Here is an 18,412-nt window from a genome sequence, read left to right as displayed (position 1 = left end):
GACCAGAATGGCAGAATGACCAGAATGACCAATGGCTATGATGCGAACTGTGGCAGCCAATCAACTTGATCTGGGCCCTGATCCATCCCTCCCCCCCCCCCCCCCGGCCCAGTCCTCAATTGGTCCCCAACACCCCTATCGGTGGTGGGGCCAGCTGGCCAACTGCCCACTGCCCCTCCCCCACTGCCGGCCTGGCCCGATGGTACCCCATCGGAGTGGGCCAGCTGGACCCCACCCATGCACGAACTCGTTCACCAGGCCTCTAGTATAATAATAATGAAAAAGTTTGAAACATTCCAAGAGTTGCCAAAATGTGACACAAAGACAAAAAGTGAACAAATGTTAGAAAATGATGCCAGTAGACTTGCCTGAGGCAGGGTTGCCACAAGCAATTTGTAAAAAAAAAAAAAACTCAATAAATGCAAAGCACAATAAAGTGAACCATAATAAAATGAAGTGTACCTGTGTTCTTTTGTGACTGGCTTCTTTCACTTAGCAATGTTTTCAAGGTTCATCCCTGTGTAGCATGTATTAGTACTTCATTCCTTTTTATGGCCCCATAATATTTCATCATTTGTGTATTTACCCATTTGTTACTTGATGGACATTTGGGTTTATTTTCATTTTTTGGCTACTTTGCATAATGCTGCAATGAACATTTATGCATATGTTTTTGTATGGATATGTTTTTAGTTCTCTTGGATATATATTGATTTAACATTCTGAGGAGTTGCCAAGCTTTTTTCCAAAGCAGCTATATCATTTTTCATTCCTACCAGCAATGTATGAATGCCTTCACATTCTGTCCTTTCCTTTTTCTTCCTGCCAAAAACAATCCTGATGCCTGAAAGCAGAGTAGCCAGCTTAAAACTAGGAGGTATAAACATGAAAATGCTAAGAATGGCAGAGCAGAAAGGAAGTATGGATTTGTACCTACCTCCAGACTTTCATTATTTGAGAGGGGGGAAAACTCTATATGATTAAGCTTCTCTAAGCGGGGTCTTCTATTAGTTACAAAGGAAGCAAACCTGTGATGTCTCCCAACCATTTCACTATATTCAGAGGAAGAAATTTCTCCATGATCTTTATATACTAATTTATAATAAAACACATTTTAAAAAGTTAGAGCTATATGAGATATGTACATTGTCTTGAAATTTTAAGATAAACTTATATGTATTCACTTGATCTAATAAAATTTTAATGTATTATTCTTTATTAGTCAGTTAATTCCATAAATCATAATAATATTTTAACTAAAAAAGCAAGAAAACTAGTAAACAAAGACTACTTTAAGGACTTTACAAATTAACTAATTTACTTCTCTATATAACTCTATGAGATCAGTAATACTACTATTCCCATTAATAAAGAAGCTGAAGCACAGAGAATTTAAATAACTTGCTATATCACATAGCTGGTGTCAGAACCAGTATTCAAAGTCAGGCAAAATCCCTGGTTAACCCTACACTATGTTGACACCACTGTAGGGTACTTTAGCAATTTCAGAATAGAAAATTAATAATTATTAATCTAAAAATGTGTACAGGTACATGTGTGTCTATCAGTAATGTTACACCCTACTTTCACGGTGAGGTGGGTAGTAAGAAACAATTTTTTTAATATCCGTTTTCTGTTCCTGGAGACTGGCAGACACTTAGAGATACCACTCTTGGTCTATCTCCTACTTGATAGGTCTTACCTGCATATTTTTATCAGGGTCTCAAGAACCACTGTGTCAATATTTTAACAGGGTCCACTACCTACTCTTATAAAACCTCTACAGTCTGATCCCATGTCAATGATCAAACTTTCTCCAACAATTCCCCAATATGGTTATTAGAAAATACACTTTAGTAATCACCATCAATAAGCCAAGTCTGCTAGGCATGGATTTCCATTCTCACCTCTTTAATGTTCCTTCTCCCTATTCTGTGCTTACACTTGTGCATCTCTGCTTGAGCTATGCCCTTCTTCTGAAGGCTATCGCTCTTCTCTAACTTACTCTCATTTTAGGCCCAATTAAATTACTAGTTCTGCCCCGAAGCCTTCCCAATATTCATATGCCCACATTGCACTGCACTGTTCATGGATGTTTACATTTAAAGCCTGTACTGCTCCATCCAACCCTTCATTACATTTTGCCTAACATTGTTCATGAATTGTTATCTTGTTCTATAACCACTGCGCATGTTTGCTAGAGAGCCAAATCAAGCCACATATTTTTCTTTTATCTCCTAGAGTAATAAGGAAAAAATATATTAAATAAAGTAATAATATAAAAATAAGATTAGAACTTAAAAAATCCAATCTACTTTTAAGTGTCCACATACCTACTGAAATAAAACTAACACAAATAATGTTTATTAAAATAAATCCAAAATTTTTTAGCTTCTTTCAAGAATATTAGTTTTGTTTTGAAGTTATAATTATCAACATTCTTAAAACATATTTATTTAGACTTTCAAGATTCCAAATCCAATACGTTGAGGCAATACATTAAAAAAGTATATTGCTTACCAACATCAATCACCACAATCTAAAAATAATCTCTGAATCATAAATTTCCTTCTACAAGAGCCTATGTTTAGGTTTAGATATTTGAAATCACAATAAATGATCTGTATTTACATAACAAAGTTGTCTAAAAATTTAAATCACATCCCAAGTTATTATTTCATTAATGCTTATAACATTAATTAAGCAGGCAAGTGTTAACAAGTTCATTATACTATTTGCACTATTAACATGTCTGAAATGACAATACTTACTCCAATGACATAGTTTAACCAGTAGGTGACTAATTTCTCTTCTAGCATAGAGAAATTAGTTTTATTGAATTTTTCACACAAACATATCATGCAATCTTAGTCATGAAAAACAAATGTGAATTTTAGACCTTTGGAAATTACAAATTATATGTGGTTCCATACATGGTGGAAACAGACTATTCAAATTAACTTCCTTTAAAATTAATTAGAAAAAAATAGAAACACATCACCAAATGAGAGAGAAAAATTTTCTACTGATTCAGTTATTACTCAAACTTCTAAAATTTATAGTCAGAAAGAGAAATGAAAAAAAGACTAAAACATTTGAAATAATATTACCAGAATTATTTAAATAAAAAAGCTAATGATGAGCTTTCTATAGAAAAATCAGATCTCAAAGGGAAAAAAATAAAGTGGCTACATTTACCAAGAAATATCATTTAATTTTACCATAAATAAAGACAAAATTACCCATCAAAATTTACACTAATTCTAGACAGTCAAATTCAGAGGGAAGGTAAGGGAGAGTGGGGGTAAAGGGGAGAGATCAACCAAAGGACTTGTTTGCATGCATATAAGCATAAGCAATGGACATAGACACCAGACACCAGGGGGGTGATGGCATGAGCGGGAGGGGAGGGGAGTGTGTGCAATGGTAGCATAAGCACACATGTAATACCTTAAACAATAAAGAAAAATAAATAAATAAATAAATAATAATAAAAATTGCACTAATTTTCTACTTCAATAAACATAGGTTCAACAATCTCCCTTACCTGAGAAAAAAAAGATGAGAATAAAATATTTTCTTTCTAAATTGTTTATTAGAATTTGTACAATAAAGCATTTTTTGACATTTTCTGTTAAATGTATTTTGAGAGGGCATAAAAGAGGGAATCATACCTGTTTTACTAATGACTTCCTGTAACTCAGCCATGGAAGTGATTATTGCAGCAAGAAGGTCAGAACTGGTGAGCCAGCTAAGCGCTTGCAAACAGCGTAACTGCTCCTTTTGATGTTCTACAAAAATAGAAAAAAATTCATCATGCAACGCTACAAAAAAATTATTAAAAGCATGTTAAAAATGCATGGCAATGTTTAGCCATTTAAGAAATAGATCAAAACTTGCAGACAGAACTTTGCCTGGGGCAGAAAAGTCTATAAGAAATATTAGATTTGATTGATTTTATTTATATGTGACTGTTAACTGACAAAACAAAGAAAGAAGGAAATTTTCTTTGGTTCTACTTATATTACTTAATAGCTTGCTTTTCAAAAGTTAAAATTGAAATCATTGTTTCTTCAGAATAGTCAAACATTCTAAGTATGTTAGCTGAAAATTTTATATTTGTATCCCTTTCATTGAGTTCTTCAATAGATTTTTAACTCTGATCATTTTATACTAATTCATAGAAAGTGAAAATAAATTATACTGTTAATTAATTTTAAGTAGGGCAGTCTCTGGATTGACTTAACTGAAAAACTGCTGTATAAACTCTTCACTTTACTGTGAAAAGAGTATTCAAATCTAATAAAGCTAGGCAAAGTTGAAATTATACAGATTTGCTACTTTCTTCATAATGTAATGTTTATAACAAAAAATCAAAATCTAGCTTATACATAAATATATTTGTCCATATGTATGGGACTAGGTTACATGACTACACATTAAATGACTTTATAATTTTGCATAGTAGCAAAACATATTCATACTGCATGTCACTTACATTCAACTCAAATTTCAAAAAGCACAAATTGTCTTACTTGGAAATTTATGCTTGTCTTTGGGCTCTCCTGTACACACCAACATGCCTATGCCGTCTTTAAAACTCTCCATCCAGGTAAAAAGAGAAGCGCACGATTGGCCCAAAACCTTGAGTCTGTTTGCTGCCAGAATTGCAATAACACCTTTCCGGAATACACGTATCAATCCTTTGAATGTTTTTTTCTTCATCTTGGCTTCCTCTTGCTTCTTTTCGTCTACAGCCGACAAAGCCTGGGCTAGAGTTCTAATTTCCAATTTGAACAACTCGAAGGTGTTGACCTGATCCTGGAGGAAATCTCTCTGTGTAGATAAGGCACACGAGCGGCTGTAGAGAGGGTACAAGGCACCAGCCATCAGGGCACAGGCTGCCAGCAAGGATGTGTGTTCCTTTTGGGTCTGTGATAACACAGTTTTGACGCGAGAGTTTTCATGAACCAACTGTTCGTGTGACTTCTCAATGTGGTTCAATTTGTCCATATTTTTTTCAGCAATTTCTTGAAATTTCTATAAGGAGAAAAGTCATCATATGAAACAAACCGGTGTTTTATTAATTCCTGTTAGTAGGAAGAAAAACTTTTGCTGACAACCACTTCTTCAAAAGATCATGTTTTAAAATATTCAACAAATACATAGTATGATAGAGCAACAGCAGGCCAAACAGATCTGAATATGCACATTGATTTTTTTAAACCCTCTTACAAAGAAGTTTTATATAAAATAGAACACATAAATTTAAAAGTAATTCATAAATTTCCTGTACACATGAATATGTACACATATTTAGAAAAAGAAAATTTCTCATCTCCCATTTCTCATAATTTCTCCTCTTCCATTCCTCACTAACTTTTATTTCCTGCTTTTAAATAGAAATTACACCGTCAATAGAGGCTTTCCTATACATATATATATATATATATATATATATATATATATATATATATGAAGACTTTGCTTTTGCAAAAATAAGCAAAGGTTTAAATCAATGATACAACAAATAGCACTTGACTTTCCGCCATTTACTGGATGAGAAGGAACTGACTCTCAGAACATAATCTTATTCTTTAGTTTCTTTCTTACCTTCCCAAGACAGAAATCTGTACAAAGTACAGCTCCCATAGTGAGAGGAAATGCTAGTTATAAGCTGGGCCTCAGCAGCAATCTGATCCTTTTTTCCTAATTAAAGGCACTTACATCCTAAAACTTAATTTGAAACACAAAGAAATTTTAACTGCGGACTCTGTATTTTAATCACTAAAAAATAAACCAGCTCTCTATGAAATCTTATGCCTAATCATTAAGGAAGTGCTGAGGCAGAATAAATTTTAGAACATAACATCCAGATTTCCTTTACAGACTCATTTATCATTCAATGAACATTTATTGATTACACACTAAATTCCATGTGCTAGGAAAACAGTCAAGTAAACCAATTATTTCGGTACAGTGCTAAGACAGAGCTATGCCAGACTGCCAGCGGTGTACAAAAGGGAGTTTACACAAAATGACATTAACAGGCTTTTGGAGGCTTATGGTAAAGAACAAGTAGGAGTGGAGTTGTTGTTTAAAAAAAAAAAAAAAAAAAAAAAGTGCTCTACCAGTAAGGAAGCTAGCCATAGCTACCCTATAATAATTTAATGTAGTCCTTGTAACCCTTTTAATAGCTTTAAAATTTGGACTGTTTTTAGCTGGTGTGTGAAAGCTCCAGGGTTGGGAGGGACAGCTGGACCCCTCAAACACGTGAAAATGCCTTTCAGCGATTCTCTCCCTGCGCAGTCAGCGACCAGGGCACAGGGAGCCCATGATTCCATCTGGATCTTTTCTTAGGCAGGGGAGCTGCCATGACTTGACGATGGACCTCTTTCTTTTTAAAAGCAGGCCAAAGAGGTTCAACTTGAATAAGGAGGTCAACGAGAGACGGAGAAAAATCATGCTCTGTATATACTACATGGCAAAGTAAAGCACTAACTGCATTTTATGTGGGCATTAGGAAAACACTTCTCTGTATTATTGGTTCAGGATGCACTCTGCCTAAAATGTAACGGTGATCTCTGGGAGAGGGTCACAGAGAGCGTGTGTCTGATTCAATCGTTAGCCATGAACAGCTAAAAAACCAAAGGCATTTCCAAAACTTACATTGGCGGGAAGGCCTCAAAGTGGTAAGGCTTGGAGAAAATCATGCAAACTCTTGACTACTCTGCAAGATCTGGTGTCAAAGCCTAGCATGGACAATGTTGATGGGCGGTAGCCAAAAGAATACAAACATGTGGAAATACTGTATACTGCTGAGGAAGCGACTTCTGAGGCTGGAGGAGAGGTGCCCAAAGGTGTAGAGTGAGTAAGGACACCCAGAGGTACACTCAGAGTGCAAAAGAGTGAAGGAAGTACACAAGAGGCACTCTCTGAAAGATTCTACTTCTTCCATCCTTTGTCTTGGGCAGGGGGAAAAAATGGATTTTAGACATTATTTTAAATGCTTTATACTAAATTCCCTTAATTTATTCTCTTATCAAAAGTCTGATCCAGCCATACCTGTGAGAGATAAAGGCTTGCCCTCACCACATCTCCAATCACAGCCAAGCTGTGGGGGCAGTGTTCTGTCATTGGGATTGTGCCCCAGACCTCCATACAAAGACCCTGTAAAGGAAGTGGTGTCCCACTGGCAGCAGCTGAACAAAGCAAGAAGCTCTGAGAAGCACTAGCCTCTTGAACTGCCTGGCAGCTAAGGTGGGACACCCTTTTTAGAGAGGCAACTTTTAAGAAAAGGAAAAACTGACACTTGAATGTTAGTTAGCTAGAGAAAGCAAGAAGATCAGTGTGTAAAAAAGTAAGAGCCAGAAAACAGGATATTATGTTCTGAGGAGGTGCAAATAACTCAGTATATCTAAAGAAAAGAGGATGAAAATTTAAGTAGGTTGATAACAGATGATTAAGATAAGGAAATTAAAGCTTACCTAAAAAGCTATGAGAAGCTATAAAATCCTGGAACAATCTCTATGCTTTGATAAATGGATGGGAGAATCAGAAACACAAAGATTGCCATCTTTGCACCAAAAGGTCGCTGGATGATTCCTAGTCAGAACATATACCTAGGTTGCGTTCAGGAGGCAACCAATCCGTGTTTCTCCCTATCTCTCTCTCCTCCCTTTCTTCCTCTTTCTCTCTCTAAAATCAATAAAAACATTTTTTTAAAAAATAGACAGCCCAGGGTAACTGCCAGAGTTGCAGAGAGTAGGGATGGAATGAGAATAATGGAATTACAAAGGTTAATTCCATATTGTCTCCAAATCAATTCCATCAGTTCAATTAGAGGACAATTCTAGAAAATCTGAGGTAAAAGTGCCACACTAGTCATAGCTACAGAGTAAAGATAAAACTGAATCTAGTCATGTTCCAGGTGGCTACCTATTTACATATTCACAGATCTCAAAGTATCAGGCAGAACTGGTTTTTCAACAAAAATTACTTTGTTGAGTAAAGAATGGTGAAAAGATATATTTCCTCAAGATATTTTAAATATTTCAAAATAATACTCAACATCATTGGTTGTTGGTCAAAATTAAATGGATTGTTGAAGGACAGTAAGCCCACTGTGAACAACATTAACCAGTTTTAGGGCAAGATGAATCACAAACTCCTCTACCGTGTCCTTCCACTTCCACAAAACATCAGGTTAAAGCTAAAAGCATTTTAGAGAGACATCCAGAAATTGGTGGTTCTAGGATGAAATGGTTAATTTAAAAAAATGAATAAAAATCACTGGCCAGTGTGGTTAGGTGGTTGAGTTTTGGCATATGAACCAGAAGGCCATGGTTTGAGTCCCTATTGGGGGGCTCTAGCACCCCTAGGTCATTTTCCCTTCCATTCCCCTAACATCACTCAAAATCTAACACTTTCCAGAGACCATTTCAGGGTCTACCTATTCCATGCCACCTTTGACTATCGTTCTCACTCACGCACTGATCTGACCAGCTATGAACTTAACTACTCAAGGTTTAATTCCTACCTTGCTGCTTCCTTATATCGTGCGTGTTCATCCACTCTCCCTCGAATACAATAGAGTTCGAGTTCCTAGAGGCCAGGAATTATTTACTGCAATGCTCTATATAGACACTATAAACATTTAATAAATACTGAACAAATGAACAATTCCTTTATAAAATGTTCCCTGGTGCTAAGTACTCTATTTTGCCCATAAAAGCCACTGAATAAATAACCAATGAATAAAAAGCTTTACAAATGTAAAAGGAAAAATATAAAGAGATATAGATTCCAAATATAATTTGGAAGTTATCAACATGTCAGAATTCTGTTTTAAATTAATCCTGAGAGGCCACAGGGACCTTCAGAGGCACTGCATTATTTACTATGAATTATTCTTGAAGAACAAAGCTTGTTTGATGGTAAGGCTAGAAACAGCTATAAGAGCAAATTTTCCTTTAAAAAAAAAAACCCTATGCTCTTTACCCAAGGAGATTAAAGGCTAATATTTTTTAAGCAAACATAAGGAACATCACCTTCATATGAGACAAAAGCATTCTTGTACTGAAATCTTCCTTACTGGGTTTAATTTCAAAAAATAATATTTCAAAATTCCCCCCAAAGTCATAATTTTGCAAAATAAAAAAAAATTAACTGAAAATATAGAATGGATATCCTTTAGGCAGATCTCTGTCATATCAAAAAGACTTTATAATGCCCAACTTGTGTGGCTCAGTAGTTGAGCATCGATCTATGAACCAGGAGGTCATGGTTTGATTCCCGGTCAGAGAGGGAACACGCCCAGGTTGCAGGCTCCATTCCCAGTGCGGGACATGCAGTAGGCAGCGAATCAATGATTCTTTCTCATCATTGATGTTTCTATCTCTTTCCATTCCCCTCTGAAATCAATAAAAATATGTATTTTTTAAAAATACTTTATAATTTCACAAGCTTTTTTTTTATTCTGTGACAAAAATGGAGGAGAGGACAGCTTCTTTCCCTAATGAATCACATGCTTACTTCCTGAAGTATACGAGCTTTGACAGATGCCTTACTGGCTTATAGCACTCCATGAACTTTGAAACTTTGAGCCAGAAATTAGACACTTCCCTAGGGAGTAAAACTCTTGTTATCACTCAGCTTGCTGAGCTTCTATTCTTTATATTGGCAAAAAGACAAATTGCAAACTGGTTATTCAATGACACATAGACATGAAAGGACCTCCTTTAAAATGTCTTATTTTTATAAGTTATATATCTTGTCTTTGTATACCATGGAAATATTTTAAAACATAATAACCATAAATTCATCTGCTTTTCCTATGATATAAATGTTTCTCTGTTAAAGCACATTTTGGGGGGAAATTGGGATCCTCAAAAATTGCTAGTGGGAATGCAAATGGTGTCAGCTGATTTTGGAAACTGTTTGGCAGTTCCTCAAAAAGTTCATTCTAGCCGAAACTGGTTTGGCTCAGTGAATAGAGCGTTGGCCTGCAGACTGAAGGGTCCCAGGTTCGATTCCAGTCAGGGGCATGTACCTTGGTTGCGGGCACATCCCCCGTGGGGGTTGTGCAAGAGGTAGCTGATCAATGATTCTCTCTCATCGATGTTTCTTTCTATCCCTCTCTCTTCTTCTCTATAAAAAAAAAATCAATAAAATATATATTTTTTTAAAGTTCATTCTACCATAGGACCTACCAGTTCCATTATCTAGTATCTATACTAATAATAGAGGAATATGCAAATTGGCTGGAATACCATCACATAACAACAATTCAGCAGGTGGCATGCACAGCAGGAGCAGGTGGGCAGGGACTGCCATCACCCGTAGAGCCTCCGCATGTCTCGGCCTGGGGGTGGCCCCTAGCAGAGGTGCGCAGAGGTCTTCCCAGCGCTGACATGACACTGCCTGCGTGCGTCCCCACCCAGTGCTGATGTGATGTTGCCTGCATGTGTCCCTGGCCAGGGACATGGCACTGACTGTGTGCATCTCTGCCCAGTGCTAACATGACACTTCCTGTGTGCATCCCTGCCCAGCGCTAACATGAAGCTGCCTGCGTGTGTCCCCATACTAATTTTATTTCATCTCTGACACTGTTATTATAGAGAAAGGGCAAATAGCAATATTAAAATATTTCCTCTAATCCTCTTTTAATGTGCACAATTTCATGCACCAGGCCACTAGTATACACATATACTCTAAACCCATAATGATTATTTACTTAACTTGAAAACACTATCTTTATTTTGTTAAATTTAGAATGTCAAAAATAGTACATACACAAAAATGTTTGTGCCTGTGTTTACTCTTTTGTTTGTAAGGCACAATTACAAAAAGCTCTTTGTAAAGCCAAGATGCTTGATTTGTTGGTTAACAGACACTACCTCAGACAGCTGGAAAGAAGCATTACCTCTAACTTCTGTGTCTCCCTTTCTGCTGGGTTTTCAAATCACAGCAGAAAGTCTCCTCTATGAAGGAGTCTTTAAACTTCGACCACCTCCTCTTCTAAGTTTATATCATTCTTTTAGCAAGTAAGTATATACAGCCTTATGATAAACCTTATATTATTTAATGTTTCTCATTTATTAAATACTTCCCCCAACTAAATTGGACACTCATTGAGGGAAAAACTAAGTATTATAACTCTTAATTAGTACCACAACATGAAATACACTGTCCTATGTATCTGGTATATAACATGTAAAGTATTTATTAATACTGACTATATTATGTAAAAGTTGTTTTAATATTCTTACCTATAGTGGTAATTTTATAATAAAGTATACTAAAAATTCAGTATCTCGGGGTGGGGGAAGGGAGGAAGTCTGAGAGATGTAAGAGATAAAGGAACTACTATTATGCATGGCTGGCAATATGGCTCTGGTTAGCTTTTTTATACATTATCATGTTTAATTATTAATTAAGAATCACTTTTTCAAGAAATATGAAACTAAGTTGTCACTAGACCTATTTTCAGATATCACTTTATATAGAAAAACAGCATATGTTTCTTAAAAAGTGTTGTATAAGGACTGAAAGATAAGGATGAAGATAAAATATTAAGGACATATAATATTCACTTTGCAATTTCTAAATGCCAATCAAAGTACTAAACAGTTTATATCTGTTATCTCCATTCTAATCCTGTCCCTAGAATTTCCTTGCTATTCAAATAATTATTTACTTAACTTAAAAATTAAGTTAGTACATGGTATCAGTTCTCTGAATCTTAGTTTCCACTTTTGTAAAATAGAAAGGATGTGTAAATGGCCTACTCATGGGGTTGTTGTGTGACTCCACCAGAGAAGGCATGCAAAGTATGCAAGAGCATTGAAGAAAAAAAAAACACCCAACATTATGAAAATTTAACAAATAACATTATTTTAAAAACAAACAATTTCTAGGCTGGCTGGTGTGGCTCAGTGGTTGAGTGTTGACCTATGAACCCGGAGGTCAGAGTTCAATTCCCGGTCAGGGAACATACCCAGGTTGCAGGCAGCTGAACAATGATTTTTTTTCATCATTGATTTTTTTTTATCTCTCTCCCACTCCCTTCCTCTCTGAAATCAATAAAAATATATTTTTAATCTTAAAGCAATTATATAAAAAGTAGTCAGAGGACTTTCCAGTATTTCATTAGAGGTGTTCACCCACACTAACTCATAGTCCATGAAAATATGGTGTGCAGGATTATGTCTAACTCCTGTGAATTATTTCAAGAAGGCATGTATAACTACCACCTCCAACAATAAAAACAAGCTGCATTACCCCTGGATAGTTTTGGATTTCAATTAAAAGTTTCAACATCTAATAACAGTTTTAAAACTAACCCAGATTTCTTGGGAAACTACTCTTAATATCATGATATAAGAGGGGGGAAATGCAGCATATTATAATGAATATCAATTTCTTTGATTTTTGTTCTCCAATCTAGACTCATTTAACAAAAATGTCATACTAAAATGTTTACAATAAGGATTACATTAAGGCTTAATGATATTAAACTTATAGTGAAAAATCTTTATTTCTAGAAAGGAAGTTCATGTTCCTGCAATTTTGTCTTTTTCAGGTAGAAAAGAAATAAGAACATACTATATACAAGGACTACACAAGCAAACTTAGTACATGGACTGGAATGTGGCACTGAGCCCAGGTGCTTCAGATACATTTACAGGATGGGCTCCAAAAGTATTTAAATTCAAGAATTACCCAACCATGTGGCTAGCACATTTTACCTAATGCTGCAAACTAAATGCTGTAATGCTAAAACCAAACTTCCTATTCTACAAGTTTCATTTATCTAATAGCATTCCCACTAATTGGTTTAAAGCTTACACATTCAAACGTCTTGCAAATAACTCTACTATGTTTTTTTCAGATAAAAGAAATTCACATTCAAAACCTGGTTTTTCTTTAACTAGCTGCCTTTTACTTACCAAGTCTTTACAATACCAACCATTAAACACAGGGCTCTGTAGATAAGTCATGTTTCCCAGCAGATGGTCTCTATTAATGGCTATGTTCATCTGACACCAAACATCCTCTACAACCCACCATCCTATGCAAAAACTGCAGTTTTTCCCCCTCATGACCTCATTAACATAATTTTTGAAAATGCATAAGTACTATAAAATTAAAGTATTGTTATTTGCATTATAGCTTTGGGGGAAAGAGTGGAAATATAGAATTCATCATTACAAACTTTCCAAAAACAAAATTTATAGGGCCTGTAATATACATTATAACAGCAGTTTGCCAAATATAAATTTCAATTAAATTGCTGCTGTATATTCAATTACATTTTAAGAAAATTCAAATATGTACATAAGTAATATAAGTTGTATGCAAATATATATTAATGAACTTTTAGGAATAATGAAAATGATACTTTTGCATACCCAAGGATCAAAACCTAGGGTATAACACATTCTTCAGAGAAAAGCCTTCAGTGTGAGCTTCTCTTATAACATTAGCAACTGCGATGACTGACTCCCTTACTTTAGAAAGTAAATTGCTATGCTCTCCTGAAGATTCAGAATAAAAGAAGTGATTTCAAAAACTGATAGAAAATGAAGCTGGAAGACTCACATGACCTAATTTTAAGACTTACTAAAAAGTTACAGTAATCACATCAGTGTCATGTTGAAAAAATAACAGATAAATAAGTGGAACAAATGAGAAAGCCCAGAAATATACTTACACAAATATAAAATTGATTTTTTTTTACAAAGGTACAAATAACGAAGGATAGTCTTTTCAACAAAAATTATTAGAATGCATCCACATGCAAAAAAAATGTACATTAACCCATACCTCACACCTTTATAAAAATTAACTCAAAATAGAACATAAGGAAATATGTAAAACTTAAATTATAACACATCTAGAAGAAAAAAATAGGAGAAATCCTAATGACTATATATTAAACAGAATTAGATACAACACCAAAAGTACACCCATAAAAATTGATAAGACTTTATAAAAATTTTCAATATTTTCTGTACAAATGTACTCTTAAGAGAATGTGAGAATGCCCTTGCTGGTTTGTCTCAGTGGACAGAGTGTCAGCCTGTAGACTAAAGGGCCCAGGTTCGATTCCAGTCAAAAACACATGCCCAGGTTACAAGCAACCCAATTAAAACTGAACAAAATATATGACTAGATAACTCACCAAATAAGATATACAGATGGAAAGTAAACACATGAAAAAATGTTCAGTATTATTATTCACTAGAAAAAAAATGTAAATTAAAACCACAATGACATGCCACTACACACCTATTTGGCTAAAAAGAAAAAGAAAAGTGATGATACCGCATACTGGCACAAAGGCAAGGCAACTAGAACTCTTTTACATTACTTGTGAGAATACAAAATGGCACTGCCACTTTGAAAAACAATGTAATAATTATATATATATATATATATATATATATATATATATATATATATATATATATATATATATATATATAATATATATATATATAAAATTATATAATATGCTAATTATCATAAATGCTCAGGAGAAGGCTGTATTATGACTGCTCAGGAGGAGCTGCGCGTGCAGATGGGCGGGAGGGGACTGGGTGCCGCCCCCAGCCCCAGAGGCCGCAGAGAGGCTGGAGCTGGGAGCGGGCCAGAGTGGAGACACAACACACAGGAGCACCTGCGCCCACCCCAGCAGACACAATGCAGCGGCCGGCGCTACAAAGGTCAGGCACAGGTCCCAATCCCCTGCAGGGTGCTTCCTCGCACAGCAGGAGGCAGGAGCACCTCCTGGAGCAACTGGCCTGTAGTTTCATATAAAGTTAAATATACACTTACCTTGTAACCCAGAAATCAACTCCCAAGTACTCATCCAAGAGAAATGAAAACTTATGATCACACAAAAATCTATCCATGAATATTTAAAGCATCCTATCTAATAAAGAGGAAATATGCTAATTGAGCCTCATGCCATCACAAAGATGGTGGCACCCACAGCTAATAAGAAGGGAATATGCTAATTGACTGCCCTGCCCTCAAAGATAGCGGCTCCCACAGCCACAAGATGGCAGCGCCCAGGCCTGTCAGCCCTGCCGGGGTGGCAGGCATGCAGCAAGGCCAGGCCCTCCCCCGGAAGGCCAGGCCACTCCATGTGCCTATCTCCAGAGTCTCCCAGTCCCCTTAGCCCCCCAGCCACTTAGGGCTGGCCCAAGGCACAGTAAAGCCTCAGATGGCAGCTGCCCAGATGCCCGGGGCCGCCCGAGGCTCAGGAAACCAAGGCCAGCTGAGGCTTGCACTGCCGGCAGTGGCAGCAGCAGAGGTGTGATTGGGGCATCGCCTTCCCCTGATAGAGGGGTCACCTCCAGCCCCTGAGAGTGGGCAGGCAGGGCTGAGGGACCACCCCTCCAGTGCATAAATTAAGTTATAAATGCCAAAAAATAAACAGCCTAAAGGCCCATCAGCAAGTATCTAGATAAACAAACATGGTACATCCATACAATGGATTATCAGTCAGCAATAAAAAAAGGACAAACTGCCCTAACTGGTTTGGTTCAGTGGATAACACGTCGGCCTGTAGACTGAAGGGTCCCAGGTTCGATCCTGGTCAAGGGCATGTACCTTGGTTGCAGGCACATTCCCAGTAGGGGATGTGCAGGAGGCAGCTGATCAATGTTTCTCTCTCATCCGATGTTCTAACTCTCCATTCCTCTCCCTTCCTCTCTGTAAAAAAAAAAAAAAAAAAAAAAAATCAATAAAATGCATATTAATAAAAAAAAAAAAAAAAGAACAAACTACTGGTAAACATAAGGACAGTAATGAATCCCAAATACATTTTTTCTAAGTGAAAAAAATGAGACACAAATGGCTACATGCTGTATAATTCCATTCATATGACATTCTGGAAAAGGCAGTACAAGCAGTCCTCAGGTTATATCAGTCTCAATGTACATTGTTTCATGGTTACGTCACCATCTCCCATTTATTTATTTTTTTTTAAAAAGTTCCATCATTGTGACGTATGTACATATGTGCATTGTGTTTTTTATTATTTATTTACCACAAGTAAAGGTCAGGAATTGTTATCTTTCTTTTAAAATATTTTTACTGTTTCACTTCATTACTGCTGTGTATGTGCTCCATGTGAGTAACACAGGTGCTCATGTAGGTGGGTTCCAACCTACGGCAAAAACATGTTAAGTCATGCCATAGGAACAGATCTCCAGCATAACCCAAGGACCTACTGTTCTGTGAAAATGGACAACAAACTGATGTCAATTGTTTTTTTCACAAAGGGAAGAAGCTATTCAAAGAGGAAAGGAAAGTCTTGAACAAATGGTGTGGGTCTGAGAACTTTCTAGGGTAATGACAATGTTTTAAGTGTTAAGTAGAGTGATGTTTACATGGTGTTTGCATTGATCAAAACATCAAATTGTACATGAAAGATTTGTTCACTTCACTGTATGTCAATGCTACTTCTAAAAATAATAAATTGTTTAGGATTTTTATTTCAGTAGTAGAAAATGCAGGGCATATCACAAGGCACCCTTCATACAATGAAAAAATGGCTACTTGAAGAGAGTGTATTAATTCATTCAAATTCACAGAAAAGGGTATAAGTGCACATAAGGCTCTTAGCATGGGAAGAATATATAACCTTCTGATTCCTAAGTCTCTTATCTTGAGAAAAAGGGACCCATTATTAAATTCAATATGAAAAAAAATATATACACTACCATATTTTATTCCTGATTGGGCAGGAATGACAGTAAACAATAATAAATTAAGTTGACAAAAATTTGTGTAAGAAAAAATATGATTAACTACTCATAGCTTCTACTCTCAATGGAATCCAACATAGAAGACATAATACATCTCACAGTCAATTATATTGCTACAGGGTCTACAACTGTAATTCTTATACAATGTTAGAAGGTATAACAAATTTCAACCCCAAAAGAATTAAAATGATGGTTCACATAGGAACCCCTATAAGTGGAGTAAACTGGATTTAAAAAAATACCTACATTGAAATTGAAAATATTTTACCAAATCTCTTAACCTTTTATTTTAAAAGTAAATGAAGGCAATACAATTTTAGCAATCAATTGATCAATGTATTCTGAGATACTTTAACCAGAAACCAATCTACTTCCATAGTTCAGTGATAGACAATTCTTAGTATTCATGCACATACAAGATATATATATATATATATATATATATATATATATATATATATATATATATCTCCATCCATTTATGTTGGCGTGATCATATGTATCACTTGTGCCCACCAAGTTTATGTGGCAATCAGGAGGTTTTAACTGACTTGACAATGGCATCTGAATAACACCCTGTGGAAGCTGCATACCTGTGCCCTCTTCTGCACCTCCAGGAGGAGCTCCGAGTACTGCAGCTCCAGCTCCTTCTTCTGCTTCTGCCAGCAGCCCTCCTGGGCCTTGATCTGCTCAGCCACTTTGTTGAAGGTGTCCTCTTGGGTCTGCTGAAGCTCTCTCATCGTATCAGACTTGTTTTTACAGATATACTCCAGGTGACTTATCTAAATGGGGAAGTGCATCGGAGAAAAAGCTATGCTGACAAACCATTTCCAGGTATTCTCCAAAACAATATCAAAAATGTTCCAATATATTTTACTCCTTGAGATCATATAAAATTCTAAGTTAAAATAAAAATAAATAAATGATGATGTCAAAACAGTATGGCTCAGTTGTTGAACGTCAATCTATGAACTAGGAGGTCACAGTTCAATTTCAGGTCAGGGCACATGCTTGGGTTGTGGATTCAATCCCCAATAGAGGGTAGCCAATCAATGATTCTCCCTCATCATTGATGTTGCTATCTCTCTCTTCCTCTCCCATCCTCCCTGAAGTCAATAAAAATATTTTTAAAGGAAATTATGAAACAGAAATTAGTAAAGCAAATTATCATTTTTTGGCGCAAAATGGTGTCATATGTATACTTAGATGACAAATCTTTTATTCTTCTCTTTCTAAGAACATTACTCATTCTAAGACCCATTTTACTAAAAAAAATAATAATAATAATTGAGAAGAATATTCTTACTTCTAGATCCAAAGTTCAATCTATTAAGATATCTCAATGGGAAAGTAAGTATTTAAATTAGATTTACATATCTACAAACATATAACATATAATAAAGCAGAATTTTCCAACCATTTTTTGTTTCTCATTCAAAACATTGTAAAGAAAATCACCTAACTTGTATGACAATTAATGATGTTTTGAAACTATGACAATCTATTAAAGCATAACAGCATCTCAGAGGGTTAAAACATGAATTGATTTTAATTATCAGTAATTTTCAAACCCATGATACACACATTCACAATCATGAACAGTATCTGTGGCTCACAATTTATTCTCTCAT

The 18,412-nt window shown here is 35.8% G+C and overlaps 1 protein-coding gene across 2 annotated transcripts in view; it reads right to left on the bottom strand.

The window, feature by feature from the left end:
* Positions 1-18,412, bottom strand: part of CCDC171 (coiled-coil domain containing 171) — a 223,331-nt gene that overhangs the window by 126,431 nt on the left and 78,488 nt on the right. For both annotated transcript variants that reach the window (XM_084898221.1, XM_084898222.1), the window contains 3 exons: positions 17,375-17,563; positions 4,536-5,040; positions 3,675-3,791 (listed from right to left, as the gene is read on the bottom strand). In XM_084898221.1, the coding sequence (XP_084754347.1) occupies positions 3,675-3,791; positions 4,536-5,040; positions 17,375-17,563 (811 nt within the window). The remainder of the gene's footprint in view (positions 1-3,674; positions 3,792-4,535; positions 5,041-17,374; positions 17,564-18,412) is intronic.

The sequence above is a fragment of the Pipistrellus hanaki genome (assembly GCF_964339955.1).
Source record: "Pipistrellus hanaki genome assembly, chromosome: 11".
Taxonomy (NCBI): Eukaryota; Metazoa; Chordata; class Mammalia; order Chiroptera; family Vespertilionidae; genus Pipistrellus; species Pipistrellus hanaki.
Note: the sequence above shows the minus strand (reverse complement) of the source record. Positions and strands in the feature narration are given on the sequence as shown.